Raw genomic sequence first — 25,278 nt, forward strand, 5'->3', positions numbered from 1 at the left:
TCTAAGGGAACTTCTAGTTGAAAATACATGGGAAATTTCTAACAAAAAAAAATGCTTTAAGACAAGATTTGAAGGGTCCCACATTTGGATTCTAAAGTTCATGGAATTTTTATGATAGAAATGGTACCAGATTTCAAATAAACAAGAAAATCTTAATATTGTTTCACTTCAATATTTTCAATGAAACGTGTCTGTATGTGAAATATTTATAGTTTTATATAGCTCACTGCATCACTTTACTTTCACTTTGTTTCACTTTCTCTCTTTCTTCAGAATTCTATCTAGTAACATGTTTTAATCATTAGAGCCACTCCTGAATTTACTAAATGATTAGTTTCAGTCTACTTCTCTTAAGTAATCATCAGAAAGGTTGTAAATTTTTAGATAGAAATGGCATAAAAGCAGCATGATTGAGTAAGAATACTGTAATTGAGGGTTGTATTCTAGTAACAGTTATTTTTTGTGTGATGTTGAAACCTTGAAGAAGTCACTTACTCTTTTTAAATCTTTCATTTTCTCAACTGGAAATTAAAAGAATTAAATCAAGTGCTCTCTGAACTTCCCTTCAGCCATCATCCTCTAAAATGCTTAAGATAATCCCTGCAGAAGTTAGCTAGATATCCCTGCAAAACTTTGCTACAGCTCTTTATGCCTGCAACAGATCGTAGACTGTACAGGAAAATATTTAGCATTCAGATTAGCTGGTTGGCTCCAGGAAAATAACTATAATAAACACTCATCTTTCAGACTGTACAATTTTTTTTTATCATTGAAAGGGCTGGAATAAATTTTAATTTTAGTAACACCTATTAGGAAAAAAAAAAAACTTCCTAATCAAATTAACCCGGTAAAGAATGTTTACAGGAAAAGGACCTACTCAAAAAGATAAGCTAACACTATCAAATAGTGTGTGTGTGTATATATATATATATATATACACACACACACATACACACACACACACACACACACGTATTTTTTTCTTTAAAGCAAGTATTTTTGTGGGAAGGTCTTTGATGACAAGTTCAATTTCTTTAATAGACATAGGTTATTCAGCTTTTCTATTTGTTCTGTGTCAGTTTTGGTATACTGTCTTTTTTCAAGAATTTGTCCACCAATGCAGTAGGCATTAAGTTATTCATATATTCTCATCCTTTTAATGTCTATAGAATATATAGTGATTCCACTTCTTTCAATTTAAACATTAATAATTTTCACTTTATCTCTTCTTTTTCTTAGTTTTGATAGGAGCTTACAAATTCTTTTAATCTTTTCAAAGAACCAGCTTTTGTCTTTGTTAATTTGCTTAATTGTCTCTGTTTTCTATTTCATTGCTTTCTGTTCTTATCTCTATAATGAGTGTTACATGTGCACTTAAAAGGAATGTATATTCTACAGTTCTTAGATGTAGTCTTCTATAAATGTTAATTAGGTCAAATTAGTTGATAGTTTGTTCAAATCTGCTATATTGTTATTTATTCTTTTTACTACTTTGCTTATTAATTACTAAAAAAAGCATGTAAAAAGTTTCCACTCATAATTATGGAGTTGTCCATTTTATTCTTTAATCCTGTCAATTTGTTTTATTTATATTAAAGCTCTATTATTAAGGCATACATATTTAGGATTATTATCTAGTTCTGATTAATTCACCCTTTTACAATTATGAAGTGTCCTTTTGATCTCTGGCAATAGTCTGTCAAGTCTACTTTGATGTTAACATAGCCACTCTAGCATTCTTAGGCTACCTTTTTTAATTGTTTATCTTTTCCTAACCTTTTATTTCTAATTAATGTCTTTTTATATCCATCTCTTATAAACAGTATAGAGTTGGTTCTTGCTTTCTTATCCAGCCTGACAAGCTCTTACTTTATCTGTATGTTTATTCTGAATATGTAACACAAATATTTGTACAGTTGGGTTTAAGTCTACAGTTTCCCTATTTATTTTTATTCACTCTACATGTTCCCCTTTTCTTTTGAGTTAACCATATAGTTTTTGATATTCCATTTTACTTTTTGTATTATCTTTTAGGGTTATCTTTTTGTAGTAGTGGCTGCTCTAGGAATTACACTTTGCATTCTTAACTTCTCACACTACTTAGAATTAATGCCACTACTCATGACATGAAAGAAACTTGCAAAAGTAGAAGTCCATTACTTTTGCTATTATTGTCATATATATTTTTGCATATACCTAACTTATAAATACCATAATAATGCTGTGATTTTGCCTTAAATGTTTAATTTTAAAATAATTAGAAAAATATTCATTTTCATATTTTTTTTTATTTTCAAACTTCTTTATTTCGTCTCATAGATTCAAATATCTAGCAGATGCCACTTCTTTCAGCATGAAGAGCTTCTTATAACATTTGTGAAGTGCTGATCAGCTGGCAATATATTCTCATTTCTTTAATTTAGCTGAAAAATTATTTTTTCAACCCCAATATTATGAGATATTTTCACTAGATATAGAATTATCAGTTGATAATTTTTTTAGCACTTTAAAAATATAATTTCATTGCTTCCTGGTATGCATCACTTCCAATAAGAAGACATCCATAATTCTTAGAATTGTAACCCTCTGTACAATGTATATTTTTCCCCCGTGGCTATTTTGAAAGTTTTTCTTTGCCTTTGATTCTCAGCTCTTTGACTATGATATTTCTACATGCAGGTTTTCTTGTATTTATCTTGCTTAGATGTGATGATCTTTTTAGATACATAAAGCTGTTTTTCATTAAATTAGGAAATTTTCAGCCATTATTTCTTCAACTACTTTTTCTGCCTTTTTCTATTTCTCTTCTGCTGAGACTCCAATTCACATATGGTAAGCCACTTGATATTAATTTATAAGTCAATCAGTCTTTGCTCATTTTTCTCTCAATCATTGTTTTCTCTCCTTCAGATTAGTCTCTACAGATCTATGCATTTACTGACCTTCTATATTGCCTTCTCCAATATGCTGTTCAACTATCCAATGAAATTTTCATAACAGATACTGTATTTCTCAGTTCCATAATTTTCATTTGATTATTTTCTTTATAGTTTCCATTTATGCACTGGGATCCTCTGTTATTATAAACACATTTTTCCTTAAGTTCTTGAAAATTTATAATAACTGCTTTAGAGCCCTTGTCAGCTAATTCCAACATTTGGGATGTCTTTTTCTTTGCTGTAACCCAAATTTTCCTGTTTCTTAACCTGTTTAATATTTTATTTGTTGTGTACTAGCTAAGCATTGTACACTGTAGAGACTGGATTGTGTTACTGTCCTTGAAAGAATGTTGATTTTTTTTTTCTAAGTGGTAGCAAGGTTACTGGTTTATCATCTTAAACTGGTCAAGGCTTAGCTTACGCCTTTGTTAGGGTGAATCTGTTTGTTTTGTCCTTTGTACTAAGGTAAATCTCTTAGTCCTGGGATATAATCTCCACTCCTTAGGTGTTGGCCTTCTAAGATTTCCAGGGAGAGACTGAGGTATTTACTAAATCCCTATTAATTTGGCAGGACTTAAACTCCAGTTTCTGTCTCACTCCATGGTGAACAGCAACTAACGACTCTGCCTAGGCTTTAAATTCCATAAATTTAAGGAGTCTATCTTGGCACCTAAAATAGGAGGTGCTTAATGTTTGTTGTTAAATGCATAAACTACGAAAGACCAAAGGAAATTTTTCTCAACTAGACAATACAAATTTGTTTTTCCTTTTCCTCTAGAAATTGTTGATTTATTCAATTATATTTTCTGAGTATCTACCACATGCCAGGGATGGTGCCAAGAGCTCTAAATAGAAGTATTCACAGAATCAACACTCCTTGCTCTCATAGAACTTGACATTTTAGCCAGAGATCCTTCCGGTACAATTTAGTTTATAAAGTATAGCAATGACTTTGCAATTAAATGACCTACATTTGAATCCAGCTCTGACATCAACTAGCTGAATGACCCTAAGTGAGATATTCAACCTGAGTTCTTCCATCAGTAAAATGGTGATAATAAAAATATATCATTGTGTTGTTGCAGGAGTTAAATGAAAGTACCTGGTACAAGATAAGCACAGAATGAATGCTATTATGCTATTACTAAATTTATTATGAGATTAGCTCTCAGAAAATACTTAATCTTAAGTTGGATATTTATTTATTGGATATTTAAGTAATTGCATTGCATTATTTCATAGTCATATTGGTCTAGATTCATCATATAGTGAAATTCCACAGTACTTGAACCTTATAGTCAGATGTATTTTGGAATTCAGATTTTCTTTTTTGAAGTCTAGGAAATTAATATAGCATGTATACTATATAGTATGTAATACTCAAGCAGAGTCTGGGCAGTGTCCTGTCATTAAACATATTGATATTAATTAGCTAATATAATTAATGTTAGTATGCGTGCAAACATGAATAGTCATATGAAGTGGAAAAAGTAAAGACTATGAGTAATCATAATCACCTGTCATTTTAAGTCAGGTTTGACACTTAGAGTTTTGGTGCCACCTTAGGTAACATTAACTTACAGTTTCTGGAGCTTTCCAGATTTTGGAAGTGTGAATGAGGGATTATAGTACTTTTATCACCAGAATTTTTGAGTAATTGAGAGAAGAAATGAAGAGGATGTCAGGTAAGAAAAGGTACCCTATAATATATTTAAATAAATCTGTATTTACTAGAGGATTAGATTTCCAAACTGATTGCTTCTGATCAGATTCAGTCTCCAAGGCTTTTTGCTATTTGCATCTATATAACTTGGCACGGTGTATTGCACTGAGTGAGTACTAAAACAATATCTGGTGAAGTCATAAATGAATGTATCACCAGTGAATTAGAAATTACAGGTTTGAAATCTCTCCTTTCCAGAAACGTCACTGTTAACTTTCTACAATCCCTTCTTTCCATCTCATTCTCTAATTTATCTCACAAAATCAGTTGTTTTTCCACAAAAGTTTGTCAATAAATTTGCTACACAAAGAAGCAAAGTAATCTTAAGAATCCCTCATAGAGTCACTGAAAGGCATGCTGTACCATAGTGAATTGTAGTTCACAGTTTCTAATAAATAAAATTGCTGAAACATCTTGCAGTACTGTTTACATTGCTTTTACTAGCTGTTGCAAAGTAAACTTACAGCCTGGCCTACTGAATGAGCATTAATACACTCAAAAAATAAGAATTTTTTTCCCCTTGCCCTAGTAGAATGGAATGGGAAACTTTGAAAAAGATATGTTAAAAACATGAGCTTTCAAAAAACTACACTTCTTTAAACCAGATACTTAAGAAGTCACGATAAAACCGAAAGCAAGCACATTAGTTTAAACTTTTGTGCTATTATATAAAAGATATACCTGGGTTGTGGCTTTGATTCGGGCTTGACAGACTGTTGTTCTTTTTTCATGAAGGTTTTCTAGAAAAAGAGAAAGAAGAGTTGACATAGTAGGAAAACAGCTTCATCATCTGTAAAATTTTAATTCCATTGATGTTCTGTTACATTATCAAAGGGAGAACTGTTCCATTATAATATATATTATAAGCCTAAACATTTAATAAGTAAGTATATTCAAAGTTTGATAACGGACACTCCTCCACCATCTTTTGGCCCCCAGGAATATAATTCCTACTGATCATTTCAGTGAGCAAATATCCATACAAATCTATTATAGATAAGAACTTATTTATTTACTTACTTTTTTGTCCTTTGTCTTACAAAAAGATTTAAGGTAGCTTACAAAAAGTAGAGTATGTATAAAAAAGGAAGAAAAAGAATATCAGGTTAAAGGGAAAATGTGGACAGAAAAATAATGTCAAGTGTTTTCTGATGTTGCTTAATGTGTTACACAGATTTGGCTCTCAAACTCCTTTGTATCAAAGTGTTATAGACTGAACTGTATTCCTATAAAATTCATGTGCTAAAGCCTTCATCCCCAAATGTGACTACATTTGGAGATAAGGCCTTTCAGGAGGTAATTAATGTTAAATGAGGTCAGAAGTGGGTCATAAGGGTGAGGCCCTAATCCAAGAGGACTGGTGGCCTTATAAGAAGATGAAGAGATGCCAGGGGCCCATGTTTACAGAAAAGGCCAAGTGAGGACACAGCAAGAAGCAGCCATCTATAAAACAAGGAGAGAAGCCTCAAGAAAACCAACTCTGCCCCAGAGCTGTAAAAAAATTAATTTCCATCGTGTAAGCCACCCAGTCTACAGTATTTTATTGTGGCAGGCCTGGCAAACTAAAACATAAAGTAACAGAGAAAACACAGTCCTAACATTCACAATATCTATAAGGGAAGCAAACTTATTTTCTGTGAAACATTTCTTCCATGAGTCCTTGAAAAGAAGCCTGGTATAATGTCACAGTCACCTTCAAAAGCATTTCTTAAACAATTACATGAGAATGTTTAATATGAACTTTTTACATGATCCTTCAATATCAGTCAACAGTAGAAAGAACAACACATGAAGATAATGCTACAAGACTTCAGAATAAGTGGGCCATTGCCCTTCTCGTCATTTGGCGAGATCCAAAGGTTAAACTGATACCTAGAGGCACTGATGGATTGCATATTCAGTTTATAATCTGCTATGACAATTATTTTGCACAAAATAGCTGTTGAAAAAATGGTCTCAGATAGGAGGAATTTGAGGTAATCTTGATAATGAGTAAAGGTTAGCAGATTTTGGATTGTTGGTGTTGTCTTCACCTTCAGACTCTAAGTCAGTATCAGAAAGTGACTTAGCTATTGATGTGCTCCTGATACCACAAGGAAAATGCTTACTTCAGTTTTGCTTTTTAAATTTTAAATATGTATTTAGCCTATTTGACAAATGAAACTAAGGATGTCTCTTCTATACAATCTCAGGATATATAAAGGGTCAGTGTAAAGACGAAAGGTAGAAGAAATTTGTATTTGTATTGCCAAAATACTGTTTTAAGACACAGAGACAATGTTTTTAAATGTTTTAAACAAATCATATATCTCTCCTTTAGAGTTAAGCTTCATTCTGTCTTATAGTGCTGTCTTACATGAAGCCTGACTTGTATATGTAAATTTGTATTTCATGCCATTTATTTTTTAAGATCAAAGATTAACTTTTTTCTACAATTCTGCTAGAATGCAATAATAACCTCGAGAATTGGTTTGCTTCATCTCTCAAGTGTTTTTTTACTTTGAGAACTCCCTGATCATGTTTTCTTTTTAAAAACAATCATCCTTACGAATAATACTGTACTTACTAAAACTTACATGCAGCATGTAGGTGATAATAAAACAGGAAGCAGTAGCAATATTTTAAACAATTCCTTCAATGCTGTGTTCCTTGACACACACTTGTGGCTACAAAATTACTCGTGGCTACAAAAATTATTTTTAACCTATATACTCCATACTTTTGCACAAAACAAAGTGCTTGGCTTGGAACAAATTGTCTTTATGTGATACTAATATTTACACTTACCAACTTAATTTTTTTTAACTGCTTCCTTCTCGGCCAGACTAACTGAGACTGGCATGTTCTCCAGGATGAAGGGTATCAAATGTGAAGGCCACTAAGTAAAAGAGTCTCAAAGAAACATTCTTGAGGATTTGTTTTTACTTAATGTTCTCTGATTTTTTTCCAGTTATTCTCTTGTGACCTCATGCCTTCACAACCTCCACTGTGTCTTTTTCTTCTTATCTAACATAATTAGAAATTGGGAGTTTTGAGGTCATCTTTTTGCAAAGTGAACGGCAGTCATTTTTAAGGGGTCCTGAGTTTTTTGGTTTTTTTTTCCCTCAGTCTCAGTTTTCTCCATACTTTCATATTAAAATCTCAAGTCCATTCTGCCTTAATGTTTCAATGCCTTTCTCTCTTAAAATTTTTCTTCTTTCCATAGCTGCTACCTACTCCTTTAGACTTCTTCAAGCTCCCAGTCTCTCCATGACAATGCATTTGAAGTGACACATTCAAAATACTTGGCTGAAGATGTAAGTCATCTATTAAATCCTCACATCAAAATTTTCAAAAATTTTTAACAACCTGTGTGGATTTATTTCAAACCTCTTCTCAGACTCCTTTACCCCATATATTTTCTCAAATCCCACAATTTAACTGGTACCAAGCTTACTTCTGATAATCTGCACAATATTATTACACCTCAAGGTTCTCTTTAGAAGCAGTTGTCTAATATATCAATTCCCTTCTACTTAACAAATCTCATCTGGAATTTTCTTTTTCCTTTGGACAATGCTGCTAATTCGTCTTATAGTTTAATGATTAAATTCTTGCATTGATTAACCATAGATGAAATATGGAAGAAAGTCTTTGATTTTGCATCGTAATGCTAGACATATTTCTATATTACTATTATTAGTGTGAAATTTTGCAATATGTTTGCAATAAATATGTAGTCTATAGTTGGCATATTACACCTCCAATACTTAACCCAAAAGGTGTTTAAAGGTATTTTCTAAGTAGCAAGAAATTTTCATAGCTATAAATAGCTTCATGACCCTACCAGAAGCATATATAAACACATTATTCACAGTAAATGAAAGGTTTGTTTAAAAGTAGGTAACTGTGAAGAGAAAAATCACTAACAGCATACACATATACAATTACAAATTACACATCAAAACATGTGAAATAAACTGGAAAGATTTTTCTGCCAGGCTTGAGTATTAACACTTGTGTTTCCCCAGCAAAGATCAGTCACGTCACTAGCACATTCTGTGAAATAGCAGTGAGCGTCCTCCTTGTATTGCTCCTGCTTCTTGTCTAAGAAATGGTTTAAAAAGAAAAATATCAATAACTTGCACGCATGCAGAACCAGAAGACACCCAACACATCATTTTGGAATTTTTCACAAGTAAGTATCTTTACATTGTTGCTTTTGAGAGCTTCTAAGAACACACACAGACCAAAGGAGGGTTTTCAAGCCATAGAACCGCCCCCAGGAAGCTGCAGTAAGCCCAGGAAACCTGTAGTTTTTCAAAACCTTTCCATGGAGCCACAGAAACACCCATTTTGGAGGTGTTCTCAAGTGCTGTGTTTCTTCTACATTTCTTAGGAGGAGTGGAGGGGATCCCACAGGTAACGCTGGTCACTTTATAATGGCCATGGCCTCAAAAAGCCATTCAACTTTCAGATTGGGAGAGACCAAAGATGGTGGCCCAACAAAACATGGGTTATTCACTTAACAGCCCCTAGACAAAATTTCTTTAACCTCCAAGGGAAATCAAAACTCTTTGATATGTAGGGATTTAAGGATAACATAGGAGATAATACAAAGACTGAGAGAAGGGGCTGGATAGAGAAGTTTACATCTCAAGGTAAGTCCCTCTGAGGGTTGAAACCTATTTGTAAAAGACATAATAGGGCTGTTATTTCCAGGAGCACGTTCATAGCAACAAATCACAGCATAATACTATAATAAATTCTAAAGACAAAAATAAAAGATATTTTGAATGCATAGCTGAGTTGAAGAGAAAGTAATGGCATTCCTTTCTGATCAAAAACAAGAAATGTTGAATTTACTGTTGTATGATTTCTGGAGCTTGTCTTTGCTTTGGGAATTGCATGGAAATTTCTGACAACCTGGAGCCTCAGTTTTAATGAGCTCTGTGCCCTGCATCTGGGAGACTAATACTGGAACCCAGAGCATGAAGGAATGTTAGAGTTGAGACCATGCCTCATAAAACCTGGGTACTGGAAGTGCAATATCTTTAGAGTATAAATCAGGATTTTGAAATTTCCCTGGAGGAAGAAAGAAATAGAAACAGGAAGAGAAAGAGATACCATGAGACTACTTATCTGTCATGACTTTGGCTCTGGGTAGAAAGAGAAAAAAAAGACCTTCTGAGGAATTTTTCATGACAAGACCTCATTCATATGGATTTGCGGCCTCAGTTAGCACTACCTGCAATATCCCAGACCTCCTCTGCAAAATAAAGGCAAAACACTCAGAATAAAGTGGCCCCAGATTGGTGGTGCTCTAAAGCACCTGGAAAAAGCAAACATCAATCATTTTTAGAAGAATGCAGTTTAAGTTCTGGTTTTCAAGAATTCTCACAATAAAATACCAAGAAAAATGAGCTCACAATCAGAAAAGTCATTAAACATAAGAAAATAAACAATCAAGGTACCACAAGAAACAACAAACTACGTTTTCAGAAACTCAAAGACTGTAATACTGTAATTAAGATATACAGAATATAAAATAAGAATGAGCTTCCATTATTTGTTTAGAGGAATATATTAAAAGAACCAAAAAATTATCAAATTGACCAAGCTGATTTGGAAAATAACAACTAGATGTTGTAAAAACTGAAAAATATAATAAGTGAAATAACTAGAAACTCCATTGATAGTAAAAGAAAAGAACAGACACACAAAAAGAGAACCAATAAACTAAAGGAGAAATCAGGAGAAAAAAAAGACCCAGGATGCAGCAATGAGACACAAAGAGATAGCAAATATGAAAAAGAATAAAAGAGTAACAGAAAGATAATTGAATGTGTGAACAAAAAATACTGCAAACCATATCAGTAAACAAAGAATGCTGAAGCCATCAAGTCATCAGTAGCTGCCGCCACCCCCCAGTGAGGACAGGCCTGCAGCCCAGCCTCTGCAGCCATTCACAATGGTGCACTCTGAGGGGACTCAGAATAAGAAAGGACAGGATACTGGCTTTAGATAGCTAGGTGCTTGTCAAAGGAATGAATTCAGTGAGTCCAAACGTTTGCTTCCTCCCATACATAGAAAAGCGCCGAATGTTTTAACTCGAGATACCTGGTTTTTCTTTAGTTAACTAGTAATCTTTTATTCTTCCAACTCTGGTCTTTGTTTTAAAGCTCCTATATATCCTGGCTCCTCCCCTACCTCTCTAGAGCAGTCCCTCAGAGACATCTGAGAGGCTTCATCAGAGACTCGAAGGGGTTCGAGTCCTCAGAAATGTCCCCCAAACAAAACATAACTCTCAACTTTTAGGCTGTGCATTTATTTCAGTCGACAAATGGAAGACTCAGCATATGTCTAAGTAGAGTTTTATAAAAAGTTTTAATTATAGAGTTGATAAAACATGGAAGAAAGACAGCATTTGAAGAGAGAATTGCAGAAATATTTTTTTCTCAGAATGCTCTTAAGACATTGATTTTCATACGTAGGAAGCCCAACAAAAACAAAGCAGAATGAACAAAAAGAAAACCACACTTGGACATCTCATAATAAAATAGTAGAACAACAATGAAAAGAAGTCCTTAAAAGTAGACATAGAACAGAGACAGATTACTCACAAAGGAAAGACAACTGGACAAACACTTGACTTTTCAACAGCAACAGTTGCAGCCAGATAAACAAGGGAGTGAAAACGTCAAGATTCTGAGAAGGTATTACCAAGGAGGAAAACATAAACACACTATAAATTGAAGTTTTCAGCCAACTGACCCTTACTGAAGATACTTCTAAAGATGTAGTTCAAGAAGGAATATCATCCTATAGATCTGTGGTGCTGCATATAAGAGCAGGTAAAAAAAAAAATTAGTAAGCATGTAGATAAAACTAAACAAACAAGGAAGTATAAACAAAATAATTATTTCAATTTGGGAAGTTAAAAATGGTAAAAATAATAAAAGAGAACTAAACTCCAGTAGTTAAGGCAATTTAAGATTTCTATATATGGCAGGGAAAAGATAAAGATAGTTTAAGTTAAAGGTATATATTAAAATCAATAGGTTAGCCACTTATAAAGACTATACATAAATGCCAAACAAGAACATTAATGCCAAATGAGTACAAGGAAAACTAGTACAACGCCAAACTATCACAAGGAAAAATGGAACAAGAGGGGAAAATGTATCAAACAATTTCCAAAAAAGACAAAGAAGCAAAAGAAAACAAGGACAAAATGGAAAGAACAAATAGCACAAAATAGAAGGGGTATGTGAACCAAAATACTGCAATGTGAATGAAAATACTGCAACCGTATCAGTAAACAAAGAATGCTGAAGCCATCAAGTCATCAGCAGCTGCCGCCACCCCCTAGTGAGGACAGGCCTGCAGCCTGGCCTCTGCAGCCACTCACAAAGGTGCCCTTTGAGGGGACTCAGAATAAGAAAGGACAGGATACTGGCCCTAGATTGCTGGGTGCTTGTCAAAGGAATGAATTCAGTGAGCCCAAATGTTTGTTTCCTCCCATACAAAGAAAAGTGCTAAATTCTTTAACTTGAGATGCCTGTTTTTCTTTAGATAACAAGCAATCTTTTATTGTTCCAACTACCTGGTCTTTGTTGTAAAGCTCCTATATATTCTAGCTCCTCCCCTGCCTCTCTGAAGCAGTCCCTCAGAGCAATCTGAGAGGCTGTCATCCCGGCTCAAGTCCTCCCGCCAAATAAAATATAACTCTTAACTTTTAGGCTGTGCATTTTTTCAGTCGACAGGTATAAAGGCATCCAAACACATTTTTAAAAACACAACAATATGGTGTTCACAAAGAAGAAATAATAGTGGCTTAGAAATATGTTAAAAAAAATTATCACCCTTATTTGTTACTAGGAAAATGTAAATTTAAAGCACAAAGAACTATTTCATACCTTACAAATTGGCAAATGTTAAAATTTTGACATAATAAGTGTTGCCAAGCACATGAAGCAATGGGGACTTGTAAACAGCTGTGGGGAGTGGAAAACTGTGAACATACACTCAACTGCCCAGCACAGCTATTCTACTCCAGGCCACTTGTGGTTCGAGGCAATCAATTATTCAGATAGTTAATAATCAGTTACTGAGTTCCTCCTGCCCAGGCAGGTCCTGCCCACCTGCCTTCCAGGCTGAAGGGATCGATATTCTGCCATCTATATAACCCATTCTCGACGCAATAGGATGCAGGTTCATATTGACGTTGAGAGTTCTTACCCTAGAGAAACTCTTGCACCTAAAACTTGCAAAGGAATGTAGCAGAATTGTTCATGATAGGAAATAACTTTTTAAAAGGCCAAGTATCTCTCAGCAATAGACAGGATAATTAAACTATAGTGTAATTATTCAACGAGATGTTATGCATCCATGAAAATGAATGAACCATGGGGCATACATCAACATTTTGAAGACTGATGGATCTCCCAAAAATACATCATTGGGCAAAAAGAGAGAAAAGACATTATAATTCTATACACATAAAGTTAAAAACAAGTAAAAGTAAGCAAAATACTAATTAGAGATATATGTAGTACTAAAGTGGTAAAGAAAAGTAAAGGAACAATTAACATAAAATTAAGGAGACTGGTTTCTTCAGGATATGAAGGGAAGGAAAAGACACAGAGTTCTGCTCCCTAAGTTTTGTATTTGTTTCAGTATTATTCTTTAAGATATACAGAGATATAAATAGATATGTATGTGAATAATTATACTGTTTTGTATAATTGATGTATAAAACAACAGAAATTTTAAAAATAATATGGTAGAAAAATTTCTTAAGCTTAGGATGAATGTCTGTCTCTCAAGAAAGAAAAGAATGAAAAGATCTTGGGAATCATAGGTTTCCCAGGTGTATCTAAACTTCCTAGGAGGTTACATGGCTCCAAATCTCTCCTATGGCTTGTGTGTGTTCCTGGAAACTAAAATTCAAGAATGCCAAGCAGTGGAACAGCTGCTGCCAGGAGTGAGTTGTTTCATTCTCAAGTTTTAAACTGTATGAATCTATAAATACATATGATTGATTTTTTTATCAGCTGGAGTTAAAAGGAAATGAGTTTCTGTTTTATAATTTGGGGGCATTTTAATGTGCTTGTGTTCTTATTGATGTTGAAATTGATGCTTAAATAAATAAAGATGCTTATTTGATTTTGAATATGTTTCCCCCTTTGGATTTAAAGTACTCTGCCAAATAGTTAATTTATTACTAAACAATTCAGTTGTAAACTGAGTAGTATTTTAAAATTTTGAATTCAACCCTTTTGTGTATTTGAGAATTATTTAACTGTAAAACACTGTGAATGGTGAGTTTGGTTATCATGATGAGATTTATGTACTGTGTGGTAGATCTGGAACTGCATCACAGAACGAATAAATTGTTATAACTAATAATTAGAACCTACTATGTGCTTTATGTACATTTTCTTCAATCTTCACCAAGACTTTGCAAAATAGATACTTTAATTACCACTTTTCCTTAGGAAGTTGAGAAGTTTAATATCTTTACCTTGATTACACAATAGGAGGTGACTGGGATTCAGACTCACTACACTATTCAGAAGGTGAAATTAGTGATACAGGGAAAAGAAATTTATGAAATTTATGAAAATAGTCAGAATACAATAAACAAAGACAGCATTAGAGTATACATGAGATTTTTAGTGCTTGGCACTCAGCAATTGTGTTTTCCACTTTTAGAAAACAGCCAGTGATTTTGTAGGGAGTCACTAGGACTTAATCATAATGGGATATAGAACTGCCAATCAAATGCATGTGGTCAAAGGCTGCCCCAGCCCCCTAGCTGCAACTTCATTGACTACCTCCTCTTATTTGGAGGACTTTTATGGGGAATTACATAAACCAGTGCTTCTCAAACTACATGTGCTTATAAATCACTAAAATCAGATTTCTAGAGATTCATGATATACTTGGATGATATATCAGCTTATTGAAATTGTCTGGATTAATTTATCTGGCTGAAAGCTCTATTATAAAAATATCTGGCATATTTTCCCAGGCCAATTTTGACATTCACTGTAGTTCTGTTTCATTATTTGAGAATGTGTTTCTGGTATCTTTGATTGGTTATAATCTCACTCTTCAACTTTTACAAGAAAATGCATTCCTATCCCACCACATTACTCTAAATTCAACATAAAATATCTGCATTTTAGGTACTTGTCAAGAAAAAGATTACTTCATATAGTCAATACTTATCAAAAGCTCACCTAAAAGGCAAAATACTATGGGGAATTATCTAAAACAGTGTTTCTCAAACTTTAATATGATTATAAATCACTGCTGCCCTTATTCAAATACAGATTCAGGTTCCATAGGTTTGTGGTGGGGTCCTGAGATCCTACATTTTTAACAAGTTCCTGGAATGATAACAATGCTGGTGATCTGAGGAGTAGGAAGGGCCTAAGGCACATTCCCCCACTCCACAAGATACCCTAAAATCTACCTCTGATTTAAATTAAACCTGCAGATAATTATCTAACTTTAGCTAGTTGTTGATTTGTTTTTACTATGTGTACTTTTGTTTATGAGGTAGGAGAAGTAGTGAAAATCTATGTGAAAATTCCAAACCAACACTTCGTTGACAGACAATTTAACAATATATATTAAAATACAAAGCAAAAGGAGGAGGAGTGCACACCAACAATTCCATTACCAGGAATATGTCACAAGGAAATTAAAATTATGCACAAACATTCGAACATAAATATAGTGCACTGCATCCCATTAAAGCATTATTCAATGCCAAAATAACCAAAAATGCATTATACCCATATACTGCTAACATTGATTTAATATTAAAGAAAATAAATGAATGAATAAGAAAAGATGTTCAGAATGTACTTTTGAATGAAAAAATAAGGTAATCAAGCATTGTTGTTATAATAAGTATGGTTAATTTTCTTATTTTGGGCTTTTTATATAAAGCATAATTTATAAAAATTATTTTAACACATGGTAAAAGACAACTGTTAAAAGGCTTTACAGGATGCTCATAAATATGTAGTAACAGCATAGAGAGAATAGAGAAAGAAGAATACAAAGATCTAAAATAATTTGAGGTTAAAGGCTGTCCTATGTGTTTGGTTCAAGAATAAACCTAGAATCAGATTAGGAATCAATCACTGAAGACAGCATCCTAAAATAGCCTTTTGTGACTGACAGTATCTTCACCATCTGTTAATTTCCTAATGCAACAACTGAATGGGGGTGTGTGGCCTCCTGATTACTACCAACCAGGTGTCACCATCTGTGACCTAGTCTTCAATACCAGGATCTCCTACAAGTCAGAGTTTTGCATTTGTGCCCCTGGGATGGATTTAGTCCCTTCCAACTAGCCAATGAAGCCAGCCCTGCCTGTAGTCTCAAAGGAGTCTTCTAATGAGGGATGTTGGAGGAGGTTAGAAAAAAGAAAAGGAGAACCCACAGGAAAATGACTTGATAAAATGAGAATGGCCCAGGTTCCAGAGAAGAGGAATGGGCCAAGTCCATTTCAAGACAAAGAATTAAGGCCTGTACAACAATTTTGATCAATATAGGAAAAAAAAACACTTACAGCATGACTTTTCTTTTTTTCTTTTGCTTCTTTCTAGTAATATTATCATGGTGGTATTTTTCACTGCTTTGGGACCTTGGGCCTCTCATGTGTTCCATTTAGAGGAAATGTCTTGCAGCCCATTATAAATGTATTCAGCAAATATTTTCTAAACTTCTAGTTTATCATAGAAACCATTCTAGGGACTGGGGTCGCATTGGTGGTCTAAAATGTCTTCAGCCTTGTGGAGTCTACGTTTTAGTGAGGAAGACCAGGAATAAACCAATAAAGAGATTCATGATGTACTGTCAGGTTGGAATACATTGTGAGTTGAAAAACAAAAGAAGTGGTGCTCTTCTAGAGGTGTGGTTCAGGGAAGAACTCTCACAGGAGTTAGCATCTGTCAGAGATATACAATTACATCTGCCTGATTCTGCCACTGGGAATCATATAAACGTGGACATTCTGCAATTAATTCCAGGAAATCTTGCACCAAGTATCAAGAAATATGAATATATGATCAAGATATTTTCCTTATGGAACTAGTAATATTCATTGTTGTCAACCTTAAAAATAAAGCAGCCAGTTATTTTTACCAGCAAAATGGGTTTATTCAGGAATAGCAGAGAATTGCCAAGACAGATAAGCTATGGTGAATCACAGGCAAGTCTGGAGAACAAAGGAAAGCGCTTGTGCTTTGAGTAGGTTTTAGAAGGAAATTGGCAAGGGTTGTTTTGAACAAAAGCTCACTGGAGCAGAGCAAGAGTTGGAGGTTTTAGAGTTTCTCACCTAAAGGGGTGATTAGAGCTTTGTTGCTGGGGTAGGGAGAGATCTTCCTTCTTTTCCTGAAAAGCAGGTGATATAATTCCCATATGACTAATGTCCTCCTTCATCAAAATAATTCTTATCTTCCGTCTTCCTGCTGGTTATGCAAGTGCAAAGAGTGGTATGTATGTGAGAGCTCTCCCCTTGGGCTTCCCGGTTCCATTTTAAATAAGGTTTCCTTTATTAGCACACAATGTGTCTGTACTGTGTGTGTTTGTGTCTGTTTCTGTCCTTATCTCTTTATCTTCTCCATCGCCTTTACCTCTACAGCGACCACTACTATTATTATTGCTATTACTATCACTACTACAGGTCTTTGAGTCCTTACTTGTAACTCAGAAATCCAAAAATCTTTACCAAAAAAAACAACAAACCTTTCATAACACATACGGAGGCAAATTTAACTCATCTGACCTTTGGTTGCAAAACCTGACCAGATCCAACCAACAAAAGGCCTATATAACGGCCTTGATCTCCCACTTAATGAGAATATCCTTATGCTTTACTGTAAAATGTTTCAATGGTTTGATTATAGGCTTGACTGTAGATCCACTTATCTTCTTACCTTTCTAAAGTTTGAAATATTCTGATTCCCAAATAAGCCTGGTCCCAAGAGTTTCTAATAAAGATCATGCTTCTGCACAACTAGCACAAGATACAACCATCACCATGGCTGTCACTTATACTAAAATCTTTTGTCTTCAAGTATCTATATTTGTTATGCCAATTCCTTCTAACATCTCATTAGCCTAACGGTGTACAGCTGAAGAGAAAATTTTGCACCTAATCCATCTATTATTTAATGAACACACTTGACTTTTCAGAAATTTTTTCTGATCATTTAAAAACACAATATAGCAAGACTGAAGTCAATGCAATATTAACAGCCATAGCAATATCCAGAGCCTGTGGACATAACCCCGGATACCAGCGCTTTCTGCATCTACTGGTACTCTCTTTGTCTACTTATCATTACTGCTGAAGTCTTCATTCATATTCAACACCCATGTCTGGTGCATGTTGTTTGATGAAAACAAGCTAATTAGTGCTGAACCTTTCCTAGTTCATAAATTTATTCCTAGGAACATTAAAAGGAAGTCAAGTGAGACATGTTCAGTAACAGATGTTTGCCTTTTTTGGCTGCCTTTTTACAGTTTGTTCCCTTTCATTACTTTTTAAGAAATTTAGTTAATGTTCCCTTTCATAGAGAACAAGTGTACCTAGCTTCCCAGGAGGGTGGGGGTGGGGGGGTTCCCCAAGGCAGGCACAGTCTGTTCACTCCCTTAACCTAATATCTGCTCCAATGTTCTCTCCATCCAGCTTTTCATTCTTTCATCCAGGTTTCGGTAACAATCACACTCCAGCTCATCTCAGAAAGAATGCACATGTTGACTGGAGACTGTAAAACTACAACTATGGTGGGCACTATTAGTAAAGCACGTGGGCCTAATGCCCCTCAAACACCTTTCCCACACAACTATATCTCAGAATAAAGGGTCAATATGATTTAGAGAATTTGACTGAATCGTTTGGCTTCTGCAGTAAAGAAAGATTTTGAAGTGGCTTCCCAAACTAAAAATCCAATGGCCTTTTATAATAAAAGAAATGAGAAGTGTAGATCATGATTTTTCTCTATATAATCAAATTGATTCAAAAATACACATTTAAAATTATCCTATTTACTTATCTAACTTTTCATTTTGAATACTACTTAGTGTGAGGGCTATTATGATGTGGTTTAAATGGTGGTACACTGGTAAATCTAAGTAACATTACAATCCAAATCTTGCATTCACCAAGAGTGCTTCCTTTTAAAACTTTGTAAGAATATATATATATATATATATATACACACACATACAGAAGTCTTGAGCAGTTTATTGTGACCATAGATCTTAGCCTATTTATTGCTAAAGGAATTTTGCATGGAGTAAAAAGTACTTAACTAGGACAACACTAGAAATTTCTATCTAGAAGGAAAAATTCAATAAAATGAAATAAGTAATTATTATGAAAATACTAGGGACCATATAAAATATATGATATAAAACTATCAGGCCCAGATAATACTGTTGCAAGGTAATAAATCACTGAAATGTGGCATTTTGACTACAACTATATACATTAAAAATAATTACTAAATATATCAAAATAAATATCTATGTCATTCAAAATTTTATATTTCATAGGAAAACAAATATGCATTTCACAATTAAAATGTGAAAGCTGAAGATAATGTGCAGTATTAGACATCACATTTCTTGTAATAGGATCAAAACAATAAATAAAAAAACTAGATAAGAGTAACTTCTGGAATGCTGCTCAAAATGTCAAAAAATCATAGTCACTTAGTTAACTCAAGGCTTAAACTAATTCCCAGACTACTATAGGATTTTCAAAATGTAATTTCATTGGTATCCAAAATGATCTTTAAAAATTTAGGAAATCATTTGAATAAACAGAAATTTTCTAATTGATAGCCACAATGATTTGTGTTAATGCTTAGAAATATCAGAAAATCAAATCAGATAACATTTTTTTTTATCAAATGCAGCCCACAAGAGGAGAAAATCGTGAGTATGAAAACAATTACAACACCTTCTCAAATATTGTGCAGGAGGGAAGGAAAAGAGCAGAGAGAAGAAATTGTGATGTGGGAGAAAAATGAGCAAAGATGCTCTATGAATTAAAAGTTAATTTACTATTTTTTATTATGTAATAAAATATTTCAAGTGAATGCTCACAGTCTTCTGACAGTACAATAAAGCATTACAAAAAAGTGTCTAAATTTCCAAGTTAAAAGAAGAATATCCCCTTAGACTCATACAGCTTTCTTTTACCAAAATGGCTCAAGAAAATTCTCCAGAAAAAAGTGATAAGAAGTTTCATTAAAATCTAGTCAACCCATTCTATGGTCAAAATTAAGCTTCTATAAAGAATGTTATATACAAAATTTCTTTTTCATCTCTAAAAAATATGTTTCTACAAAACTAATTTTTTTTTTGTTTTGTTTATCAGATGAATCTGTAAGTATGTTAAAAAAAAAATGACCACTGACTCTTGGTTTCTCCTCTCATATGGGACTTGTTCTCCTTGGGAGGAGGGAGGTCTAAATGCCCAGAGGACTCACAGTGTGTTCTTTGAAACATAAAACAATTTATAATGCAATCAGTTATTACACCAAATTCTGCTTGCTTGTAATCCCTTACTTCCTAGTGTCAAGGTTAGGCAAATTCTTTTCATCCAGAATTAAGAAAATAAAGTGATCAATGTCTTCCTACAAGGCACTTCGTGATGATGGGGCTTTGTTAAAATCTTGTTTCTGCTCTTGCCACTTTCCTCTTGAATGCCACACTTCTGCCACACTGAACTTCCCTCACTTCCTTGAAATGCGCCTGCCCTCCCACGGGGACAAACCCAGCTAGGTTCTTTCTCCTCTGCTCCTCTCTCCCTGAATTCTGTCACCACCTTGATGAGTATGGGAGCACACATGCTTGGGCATTCCCTTGCTTGTCATCTCACCCTCAACCTAGGGTGTCACCAGATGGCAGAGGTCCTGTCAAGGAACTTCCTGACCCCCAGAGCCACTGCAACATAGCCATGAATGAGCCACTAGCTTAGAAGAGTTTTGCCTTACTGATAACTAATGTGTAAAAGTTACTTCACCCTCTCCTGTGTTTCCAAATATTAGCTAGAAATTAACTTCTTACACACATTTCTGTTAATATTTGTTTTTATCCTAGCTTTTTAAAGAGCACTATTGATAAATACATTTATTTTTGCATCTCACAATTTTGATAAATACCAGAGTTGTTTTCCACACCTACAGTCCATCAGGTTGAGGATTTCAAGATTGCTTCATACATTGTCATAAAGTTAGTGAACCTTGTAAAGAGGAGTTACGAAGTGAAATTGCAGCAACAAATTTGGAGATGGTGGTCTTTCCTATATATGCCATTGCAATGCAATATCACATTTTTATGTTACACAAGAGATTACATTCACAGGTGCTCACTTACTTTGGATAAATAATATCTTTCAAGATAATTAAGGCTATAAATATCTCAGTACTTCAGAGACCACAAAAAGTAGCATTAGTAACTTATTCTTCAGGATGCGGTTTCTTTAACTTCATGTAAAGAAGTTTTAAGGGGCCATATGCCATTGTTTACAATAACTGGGAATTCTAATACAATAAGTCTGCAGTTGCAGAAATGAAACATTAAAATTAAAGACATACAGCATTATTGTATTGTCATTTAATTAGAACTAAAAACATATAAGGATACAAAATACTTTAAAAAGAAAACAAACACTTCAGGCTTAAAAGGGATAGTGTTCTTTTAGCTTAAAGAAAGCAATCCACAATGACTTTCTTATTTGAGTGAATTAAAATTTTGATGTGTAGCTAAGCTATACAGAGTGTTTTGAAAGTAGAATGTGTTATAGTTTTCTCTCCTCCTACAAAATCAAAGACAAGGTTATCTGTGCCCTGTCTTCTCTTCTTTCAACAATGCAAGCTTCTTTCTACATCCTCAGTTTTCCTAGTCCCTTTTAGTCTTTTGGACCTGATTGAACAAACTCACATCAAGATTACTTAACACTTCACACCCACTAGGATGGCTATTATCAAGAAAACAGAAAATGTAGTAAGTGTTGATGAAAATGTGGAGAAACTGGAACACTTGTGCATTGCTAGTGGGAATGTAAAATGGTGCAGCCACTGTGCAAAATAATACAGCGATTCCTCAAAATATTAAACGTAGGAATCAATATAGATCAGCAATTCCACTTCTGGGTATATACCCAAAAGAAGTGACAGAATGGACTCAAACAATACTTGCACACTCATGTTTACAGTGGCATTATTCACAATAATCCAAATGGTGAAAGCAGTCTAAACGTTCCCCAACAGATGAATAGATAAATAAAGTATGATATATATATGTATGTATATATATACAAGAGGATATTATCCAGCCGTTTTTAAAAAAGGAAATTCTGACACATGCTACAACATGGATGAACCTTGAAGACATTATGCAAAATGAGATGAGCCAGTCACAAAAGAGAAAGCAGAATACCTGTTGCCAAGGGATAAGGGGAGGCAAGAACAGGGAACTAGTATTTAATGGGCACAGAGTTTTAGTTTGGAAAGATGAAAAGATTCTGGAGATGGATGGTGGTAATGGTTACACAGCAATGTGGGTGTACTTAATGCCACCAAACAGTACACTTAAAAATGTTAAAATGTGTGGTAAGTGTATTTTTAGTCTTTTAAGGAATTTCCATACACCAGAAATTGACACAACACTGCAAACTAACTATACTTCAATAAATATATATATATATAGGAAAAAAGTTAAAATGGTAAATTTTGTTATGTATATTTTACCACGATTAAAAAATGGGAAAAAAAAAAGATTACTTAAAACTTTGTGATCCTTTTTAGGACTGTTATTATTTTAAAGAATAAACAAAAGCAGAATCCTTACTAAAAAAAAAAAAAAAATCAGACTTTCAATGGTAAAAATTAAAGGTGCAGTGAGCTGCAGGAAAGGAATTTGAAGGTCTGACCTTACCCCCTCTTATCCATTTACCTCCCCCAACATAGTTGGCTTGCAAGAATAAGATAAAAGCCTTAACTGGACTGATGCAAAAGGCCTATTAATGCTTAACTAGTCTCCACTCTAGTCCACCCCAAGTTCTTTAGACAAGTACACATACCCAAAATACCATCTACTATGTCAACCACGTTTAGAAATCTTTTGTACTAATTCCCCAGTCGGCAATGAATAAACACTCCTAGTCTTGTATTTAGAGCTATCCACAGTCATGTCTACTCTTGCCAGATTAATCCCAAAAGAACTATGTTTAAATGTACTTCACATAGCTAGAAGCAACGTCTACATTATTAGTGTAAAACAGGGTAGAGCTGGAAGGCTTAGAAGCAGTAGTTCATTTATTCACTTTTACTGGAAGATAATGAAAACAGCCTTCTATGGGTATCACTTGTTATAGACATGTATGAATTAGAAATATACATCCCATTAGCTGGAAGTAACTATCTATTCTGTGATTAACTAATATGTTCTGAAAATAACAGATTACAAAGACTGTTCAAATTTCAAAAAACATTAACATAATTTCCTAGTCTAAATCCATCTAAATTTCCTTAATAATATTCACATAATGTCCTTATCTAAACAGGGTGGTAATGATTTAGTAGGTTCATTCAGAAAGAATTAAGCAGCATAAGTCAAATAAGACATAATTCAGAAGTTTTCATTTACAGGAAAAATATAAAAACTCAGTGTTTTTTAAAATAGTAGATAACAAACTATTCAATAGGAAAAATTATTATCAGCTGTCTAATAGTGCTATGGACTGAACTGTGTCTCCCCATAATTCATATGTTGAATCTTTAAGCCTCAATGTGACTATATTTGGAGATATGACCTTTAAAGAGGTAATCAGGTTAAATGAGGCCATAAGGGTAGGGCACTAATCCAGTATGATTAGTGTCCTTGTAAGAAGAGAGAGACACTAGAAACACATACACAGGAAAGGCCATGTGAGGGCAGAGCAAGAAGGCAGCCATCTGACAGTAAGGAAAGAGAGGTTCCAGGAGAAACCAGTCCTGCAGGCACTGTGGTCTTGGACTTCCAGCCTTCATGACTTTGAGAAAGAAATTTCTGTTGTTTAAGCCACTCAGTCTGTGGTATTTTGTTATGGCAGCCAAAGCACACTAATACAAATGACAAGTCAAAAAGAAAAATAATCAACAATAGGAAAAGAGGAAAAAAGACACAGGATGAGACGGACACATTCACACACAGAGCATAACATATGGGAGGTGTAAGAAACCCAGACATATATAAAGACACTGTGAGACCTAATGTTGTAAAACAGCATTTTGAAGCCTTTTAAAAATCGCTGCTAAAGATTTCAGAATCACATGGGTTTCTTCTACTATTCACATAGTGACATCTTAGGACTTGCCCTGATGAGTTGGTGAACTTAAAGTGAAGTTCCAATTCTATTTTCAAGTCACAGATTCCCATGTCCAAGATTACTCTCACTCAAAAAACCATTAGTATGTGGTTATAAAATTGTGCTTGGAGTTTTAAGTCCTCCAAGTGCCACACCCTAACGAACCTCTTGGTTCTCCCTTGGTCTCCACTATCTTTTCTTGATAGTCTATAGGTACCATTACAAAAATAGGTGCGATCACATTTGGCACAAACCATTGGGATGATCACTTTGACTATTACTGCTCTTCAAACAAAAATCAATACGTGTATTTAGGAGTTAAGGTGATTAGCAAAATTTACACAAAATAAGATAACAGAACTAAAGCACTGCTTCAGAAAAAAGGTGAATTTCAACGGGGAGTCATTTTAGGAATGAAATATGTCCAGAGCAGAATCTTACATGTTATATCAAAATTAACTCAATAATATGACAGAAAAATGGTAATGCAAGTCTATGTTCAGTTTTACAAATACTTACAGTATAATAATCCTGAAACACTGATGATTCAGAGAAAGTAGGCCAACTGGAGTCACGAGCCAAACAGGAAAACCTTTTTGACACAACTCCTCTCCAATCATACAATGCTCTGTCTGTTAGAAATATCAATGTAGGTTAAAAGAATATTTATCCAGGAAAAGTACACACTGATCACACTGCTTAGTGTTACAAAGAGGAAAGTAAGTCATCTTTATGGCCCCACTATTCCGTATTAAAATTGCATCTTGTCATCTAATCAGAGAGATGAAGAAGTGATAGCACTGCATTGAGAGGCTTCAATTAACGGGCTTCCTCTTACAGTAAAGCTCTCGTGTTTTTATTGCATACAGTGTGCCCATCAGAAAACTAATAGGTTCATTCTTTTGACTCTTCTCTTCAAGAACACTGACTTTGTTTTAAAGGAAAGCTTAAAGCAAAATCATATTTGCGAATAGCACTTACAAAAACAAAAGAAACCTCCTTTCCCAGTCACATAAACAGCTTAACAGAAAATTCAGAATCATTATGAAGGCACAAGTTTTGACATTGCAAAGTAAATTAAATTATTGAAAGTACTTAAGGTAAATAGGTTGAAAGAGCAAAAGGTTAGCCAGCATATGCCCACGTATTTCTTCTGTCTCACGGTAGTTGTTAAGTGGGATTTCTGCACAATTTTTTTTTAATGAAGAAAAGATTTTATATTGATTTGTCCACTTATTTCTCAGAAA

General features: G+C 34.2%; 1 protein-coding gene across 1 annotated transcript in view; it reads right to left on the bottom strand.

Moving 5' to 3' along the window:
* The window catches only part of LOC135320962 (IQ domain-containing protein M-like), a 213,249-nt gene extending 188,490 nt beyond the window's left edge, over positions 1–24,759 (bottom strand). Inside the window, 2 exon segments of the mRNA XM_064484195.1 lie at positions 5,344–5,402; positions 24,551–24,759. Of these exon segments, the coding sequence (XP_064340265.1) occupies positions 5,344–5,393 (50 nt within the window). The 5' untranslated portion in view covers positions 5,394–5,402; positions 24,551–24,759.
* Positions 24,760–25,278: the final 519 nt, after the last annotated feature.

The sequence above is a fragment of the Camelus dromedarius genome, unplaced genomic scaffold (assembly GCF_036321535.1).
Source record: "Camelus dromedarius isolate mCamDro1 unplaced genomic scaffold, mCamDro1.pat HAP1_SCAFFOLD_45, whole genome shotgun sequence".
Taxonomy (NCBI): Eukaryota; Metazoa; Chordata; class Mammalia; order Artiodactyla; family Camelidae; genus Camelus; species Camelus dromedarius.